Source organism: Triturus cristatus, chromosome 1_1 (assembly GCF_964204655.1).
Source record: "Triturus cristatus chromosome 1_1, aTriCri1.1, whole genome shotgun sequence".
Lineage (NCBI taxonomy): Eukaryota > Metazoa > Chordata > Amphibia > Caudata > Salamandridae > Triturus > Triturus cristatus.
In genome coordinates, this window is record NC_140579.1 from 1,201,340,464 (window position 1) to 1,201,347,921 (window position 7,458).

The window sequence follows — 7,458 nt, forward strand, 5'->3', positions numbered from 1 at the left end:
AAGCAGTTGGTGTCTTCCTCTTTTTAGCAGCTGCAGGGCAGGTCTTCTTTCTTCTTGCTCTTCTTTGTAGTTTTGAATCTGGAATCTGGGGAAGGAAGGTTCAGGGTGCCCCTAAATTCTAGATTTAGGGGCGTTACAGGTAGGTGAAGGGCAGGGACCAATGGGTCCCTGTCCTGGGGTGGGTACACCCCTATCCTGCCTCTCTCCTGTGGGAGGGGGGCAGTAGCCTAGTCCTGATAGGGTAGGGCTCCCCATCTTCAAGATGGCGAGAGCCCGGAGATGTGCTTCACCTCGCCTCCCCCGCCTGATTGGTGGGGTTGGCAGGCTGGCACATCCCCTGTCCTTATTTGGGGTTTCCGGCCAAAGCTTCCCGCCAGAGTGGGGGGTTGCAGTGGCCTGGGGAAGCTCACAGAGGCGGCAAGCCTTTGAAGCTTCCCCCTGCCCATCCTGGGGGAGGAGATTTAGCACCTCTCCCAGGATGTGCATTGTTGCAGGCCCAGGAGAGCAGGGGCTCTCCTACCCAGGTGTCCAGCAACATGTCTGCTGGGTGGCAGCCTAGGCAGCCTCAGAGCAGACGTGGATTGTAGGTTAGGTTTAAGGGGGCACCTCTAAGATGCCCTCTGGGGTGCTGGGTACATTAAATCCCACATTGGCATCAGTGTGGGTTTAATGTGCTGAGAAGTCTGATACCAAACTTCTCAGTCTTTAGTGTTGCCATTATGGTGCTGTGGAGCTCGTGTTTGACGAGCTCTCAGCACCATGTACTCTTAAATGGCAGCACTGCACTCACAGTGCTCAGGAATGGACCTGGGCACTGTAGGGGCACAGGGCTCCTGCTCCCACACCATTGGCATAAGGCACCCAGCTAGAGGGGTGGCTGATGTATGCCATGGCAGTGTAGGTGATGGGCATGGCACACAGGGATGTGTGTCATGTCGACTTTGTTTTTGTCTTGCACCCAAACACTCAGCCTGCAAAGGCAGTGTGTGTGTGTAAGGGTACAGGGCCTCTAAGGGTGGCACAAGGAGTGCTGCATCCCTTAGAGGCCTTCCCTGGTCACAAGGCCCTGGGTACCTAGGGTACCATTTACCAGGGGCTGACATGTGGCCAGGGTTTGCCAATTTGGGTTTGGTTTGTTTTAGGGAAGGAACATAGGCCCTGGGCACCTGGTTGGCAGGAGTCCAGGGCACACTCAGTCAAAGTACATTCAGCAATTAGTGGGGGCATACCATGCAAGAAAGATGGCACTTTCTCACAATTCTCTTCCATAAAATTTCACGTGGCAGCTCTTACTGCCTTCAGAAAATGTCCTTCACAAACCATTTTTTTTCTTCTCAAAATCCCAGTAATCGAGTATTATTTTGAAAGGTTTAAAAAGGTTTTCCCTCCCATCAGGTGTTCTTCTCCTCCATGGGAGCTCAACATAGTCCTTTCAGGTCTCATGCAGGATCTTTGCAAACCCATTCATAAGGCATCGCTGCAGCATCTCTTATGGAAAATCACATTCCTCCTAGCGATCACTTCAGCTTGTAGGGTTAGTGAAATCCAAGCATTATGCTCTAATGAACCTTATACATTTATAAGTAAGTTGAAGGTAGTTATGAGAACTCACCCGAAATGCCTTCCCAAGATTATTTTGGATTTTTATGTGAATCAGACAATTTAATTCCCAACCTTCTTTCAGAACCTTGAAACCCCGCTAAAATAACTCTTCATTCCCTAGATCAGGGATACTAAAAGTATGGCCCGGGGGTGCATGCGGCCCTCCTGACCTTTAATTGCACCCCCATGGTGAACAGGCAGAGCAGGAATATTCAGAAAGCTATGAAAAAAACAGGCATACTTTAATTAAGTAAAGTAACGGTAAAGAAGGTGTCCTAGACAACTTACCTTTAGGAACACCTTTAGTTTTAAATATAACTTGCACTAAACATGTAAAAACATTTTACACTCTCTGTAAAGTACAAAAAGTGTATTTTATTAACATGCAAACATGATCATGGAAACATTCATGCCGCCCCCACTCTGAAAATAAGGCTTTTTTTGTTTTTGTCAGAGTTTTGTTTAGCACAAACTTGATCCGAAGTTATCAGAGCGCTGTACATGAGCACCAGTTGCATTGCAAATGGACACATTCACTTTGTTAGGGGAGATTAAGTGATTTGTTAAGAATCACAGGATGTTTCCCTGCGGAGACTCGAACCCGGTTCCCCCGATTCAAGGGTGACCGTTCTAGCCGTCAAACTACATCCTCTCCGCCGTTAGTGAACTAAAAGGCAAGTCATTTGTCAGGTGCAGCTTGTGTGTAGTTTTGGTTGTAATATAATTGTAACAACATTATAGTTTATTAAATAAAACACAAGAGAAGGTTTTGTACAGCACACACCTTCAACTCGTATATTTTAAGGGGCTCTCGTGTGGTAATGAAGAAATAGGAGGCAAAGTGAAATTAACCAATTGTCTAGGATCACACAATTTCTAGGTTTTCTAGTGTCACATTTTGCAATTCAGTCACCAGATGAGTATTTCTTTCCCTCTTACCTTTAACATTAGAAGTTAATGCTTTGACTTTAATTCTTGGTTAATGAGAATAGAGCAACAGAATTCACGTGAAGGCTCGGTTTGTTGTCCACACCATGCACTTCTTTGCGTCCCCCTGCTCATACCTTTTATCACCCCAAACCTCGCATTGCTGGCATGGGTGCGGCCCTCAGGTACCCTTGCCCAAGATGTAAGGTAGGTTTTGCAGTTTTATCTGGATAAGACACGAAAAATACGCAGATTGGACCAACATTTTGTCAATTATGGCCCGGTCCATACAGGTTTAGCCACTTCCAAACAATCCATCTCTCGCTGGATAGTATCCTGCATACTTTGTTACCAAAAAGCCAACAAGACTTTGTCAGCTAGACCTAAGGCCCATTCTACTAGGGGCAAAGCAGCTACAGCCGCTTTGATCAGAAATGTCTCCATTGCCGAGATTTGTAAAGCAGCTACATGGAGATATGTTCACACATTCATCAAACACTATTGTTTGAACTTGGATTCTACAGCAGATGCTCAAGTAGGACAAGCCTCTCTCAGAAATGTATTTGCTTAATCCAGTCCTGTCTTCTCTGTTCTTTCCACCGTGATTAGTAGGGATGGATTTGCTATTCAAATGCTTATGACTATCATTGGAGATCCCCCCCCCCCTCCCAAATAGAGAAGGTATGGTTTCTTACCTGTAATCCCGATTCTCTCATGGAGAATTCTCCATTGAAGTCATCAGCAACCCTCCCTCCTCCCTGGTGAACATAGCAGAGGGAATAATTGGACTTACCCATCACTGACACTTCTCTTCTAAAACGACTGAGGCAACTGGCACCTGCTGAGCATGATGGGATACTGGTGGTCTCTGGGTCCTTAAAGGTACAGTCACTGTTTTAAATGTACATACTAGAAGCCTTTGGGACTACTCTGTTCTCCTATCCTTCATCTCTTACTTTTACAGAAAAGATTTTGTGAAAGACATTTAAGCTGTTTTGTAAAACATTTACCTCAAATTATACCTTTATATGGGTACTTTGACCCTTTTCTAAGTACAATCATCAGAATTTCACCACTGTAGCCTGTTTACTAGGCTGCATATTATGTTCTTTAAGTGTTTCTTCAGGCCTTCTTGAAGAAAGGCGAACGTCTACACTTAAGAAGATTTTCTATGAAGATCCAAGATTATAGGTAAGAAACTGTCCCTTATTTTGTCAATTGTTTGATTGTTACATGCTGAGCTTTAGCATCCTACTCTAACATTCTTAGAAGCCTGTGACTGCTCACCTTCGCTACCCTGATAGTCAATTGCGGAAGCCACAAGGTGACGGGGGCCATCTACTCCATTTGTGGATCTCTTCCCATTGCCCTGAACCGGACATTTCCTTGGTTTAGAACCATACACTACCCTCTGAAAGGAAGAAGGCCTCTGCCGAGGAAAAGGGAGATGCCCCCACAGATAAGGAGAATACGTGCCTAAACGCTATAGGCAAACGTGTGGACGGGTCTGTTGGCTTAGTGGACTAATGCATCCACTGTGAGGGCCTGTGTTCAACCTCATGGTCAAAGCTTCAAATCCCAGCAGGTCCACTTAGCCTTTTTATCCTTCTGAGGTCGATAAAATGAGTACTGTTGAGTTGGGTAACAATAAACATCTGTTATTCAGCACTAAGATACCCTTGGGTGAACGTGCACTTTACAAGTACACATGTTAATGTGCAGCAGTTGGTGCAACCACACTGGAAAATCTCCTGTTCGATCAGTCTGCTGTCCAACAATTCACTGGTAGGAGCTAGAGGCACTAGAGCAGCACCTCCCTGAGACATACAGAAAGAGGGGTGAGGATCTAGTTGCAAATGGAAAGAGAATTTCCATCGTAAATATCTGGCATTGGACACCATGGATGCTGCTTCTTGCAGTGTAAATACAAGCATCCTGCTTTGCCACCACCCATGGCTTCACATCACAAAGGTCAGACAGGAGGTTCAACAACAAATGCAGGCTGCAAACAAATTGTTGCAGGTAAAAACTTTTTTCTTTTGCAGCTCGTCTAGATTAATGTGTGATACTCCTGTCTCCCTAGGTAAAGGAGGATGGTAGTGTTTTAAAAAGAAATATATGGATCTAAAGCAGAAGATATGAATTGGGGCATTGTTGGCTTATTGCTAACATAGTGAGTTAGCGGCACCAAAAGAAAAATCTTTGAAATAATTTGCTTACCCAACCGCCGCCAGACAGCAGAATAATATACAGCTCTAAATGTAAAAGAGACTGAATCTGAAAACATTTGTTAATGGTAAGTAACCGGTTTCCTTTCTGTAACAGGTTTATAGTTGAAAGCTTTTTGAAGCAGATTTGACGAGTACATTGTTATTACCCAACAATGCTTGCCTTGGAGACTGGTTGAAAAGCTGCTGATGGTAGTGTTGGATTAATTTCTAGGAGACGAATAGTGTACCAAGCCCCCTTTCTGTAAGTCATTACTGTTATAGTAAAACTTGCATCCTTGATGTGGAGTGAATGTCTTTTTTACATTTTAAATATTTGTATTTATTATTCCTTTGATACAGGGCCATCTCCCTGAGGCTATATTTGACCGCCTCCACCCAGGACCAAAGGTGAAAGAGGATGGCAAAAAAAGGAGCAAACGGCCACGCCACGATTTAGCCAAAATGGTGGCACTGATGCAAAGAGGAGGAAGTGCAGTTAGCATGAGCAGTACAGGCAGTGGAGCTATTGATTGTCTTTTAGTTGGGCCTGGCAACGCTTCCCTGCGTGACTTTCAGAATCGTGGCCTGATGCCTGTACCCGTCATGAGCAGAAGACCGGACCACCAGCACCACACTGGGAGCAGCAGCTCAGGTCTTCCTTTCATGCAGTATGGTGGAGCAAGTGGGGCCACTGGGCACCTGGACTCAGCAGATCTGGGGCTTCTACACCCAGCAGGACTCAGCAGCTTAGCGTACCACCAACCCCACCTCCACCATTCGCCAGCAGGTGACCTGCGGAGACGAGGGATGGAAGCAGAGAAGGTGGAGGATGGAGAAGTGGATGACTTGTCTCAGGGTTATAATAGCTCAGAGAGAGACTTCTCCCTCATCGATGATCCAATGATGCCAGCAAACTCTGATTCTAGTGACAATGATGAGAACTGAGACAAAATTATGTGCTGTGCAAATGTGGCTGGGCGGACAAAAAGAAGGGGAGGTTGTTCCCCAGTTTCCTTTTTTTATTATGATGCTGAGATCCTGAAACTTCTTCCTTAGTGGGCTAAAGACAATTTCCATTGGCCCATAAGAAAATGGAGGATAACTATAAAAGAAAACCTTTTTCTGTGGTCACAAAGACAGAGAAGAGGGGAATTCCTTCAGTGGCTTCAGGATGGAGATCCTAGAGTGGGGATACTCTGAGTCCTCCCTCTTGCAACATCAATCTCTTACAACCCCAAAACACAAGATATCCACAGAGTGTTTGAAGACCTAAGTTCCGGTCAGATACTACCACATAACTACCTGTTCCTTTCTAGGTTCCTTTTTGCTGTCCTTTACTCCAACATGTTGTCTCTAACGTTAGTGATTACAGATCGATCACTGATTTTTAGTTCAACTATTTTGTGACATACAGGGTCAATAAATAGCTAACCTGCAGGAGTTCAGATGGATGGTTATGAAACCCTTACCTCTACTTACCCTTTTGTTTGTATTATTACCTTTCAAGCTAATTGGAGAAAATGGAGGATGATTTTATACATGGGAGATCCAAACAGTGCCAGTTAATACGAAGTAAGGCTAATCCAGATGGATGCTTTTTTAGATCTTCACATTCCTGCTATAATGGAAGCATATAACCACTTCACTATCTCTTGTAAAAACATGGCTTCCAACTGGTCCCTTATCACAAGAGCTATCCCTCATCATCCTGGCTTTTTACCCTAGCCAAAGACATTTTGATAATGGTTCTATAGCTTTTCCCCCCTTAAGTAAATCTAAAACCAGGACTGGCTAAATCTGTCCTTTATAATAATGGTTCAGGTAATAACGATGTAAATTTTCTTGTATGTTAACTTGTTTGAGATTTGTTGCAGGAACTGTTAGAATGACTACACTTCTTGTTTTAGCCAGCTTGGAGACAAACATTTGTTTGTAGGTATGTCAGGGCTTTGTTAAAAAGCAGATGCCTCACACTTCTAGGGATCACTTTCCATTCCTTCCACTCCCTCTGACAGTATGTGAAGACTAGAATTATCTCGCATATCCGCTCCTCTTATCTTCCAACTAAGACTTGCTCACTCAGCAAGTTAAATCATTTTATTCTAATTTTCATTAGACCACTGTGTTTTAAACCTGTCTGGATTATGTTAGCTTTGACCTGTCTCTCACTAATATTCACTCTTGAATTCCAGCTACTAGGAACAGAGTTGTGGTCATGTGTTTCTCAAAATGGTGGAAACTGTCTTGCTTTAAAATATGTTCTCTACACGAAATTCTGAAGGCTGTAAAAAAGAAGCCAGGATACAGATTACAACTTACAACTGAAGATTTTCCATGAATAAAGAGAAGCCAAGAAATTGGTTTTATGAGCTATCATTCAGTTGTTCTCATTCTTCAAGCCTCCAAGGCATGGTTTAATGTGGTGGTTTTCTTTTTTTGGTGGGGAGGATAAGATGATTGGAGGCAGAAGAAGGTAAATTAGGTTCATGCCTGCCTTTTTCTAGTTCTAGACCTAGATGTTACATTTTTACCTTTGCTCCACATGGGTTATGGTAGAGCTGTATGTGAGACTTCCTTCAATATCAAGATCCCTCAGTTAATGTAGGGGTAATTTGAAGTGAAGAACAAGAAGAGTTAGCCTGCCACAGAAATTGAGTCACACCCTATTCCAAATAAAGCATGTTTTGGATGACTGTTGATTAAGAGAACCACTAGAATC

The 7,458-nt window shown here is 43.9% G+C and overlaps 1 protein-coding gene across 3 annotated transcripts in view; it reads left to right on the forward strand.

Moving 5' to 3' along the window:
* The window catches only part of LOC146871825 (ATP-dependent chromatin remodeler CHD8-like), a 3,469,548-nt gene extending 3,462,433 nt beyond the window's left edge, over nt 1-7,115 (forward strand). For all 3 annotated transcript variants that reach the window (XM_085651762.1, XM_085651758.1, XM_085651757.1), the window contains one exon: nt 5,100-7,115. In XM_085651762.1, coding sequence (XP_085507888.1) covers nt 5,100-5,684 — 585 coding nt within the window. In that variant the 3' untranslated portion in view covers nt 5,685-7,115. The remainder of the gene's footprint in view (nt 1-5,099) is intronic.
* Nucleotides 7,116-7,458: the final 343 nt, after the last annotated feature.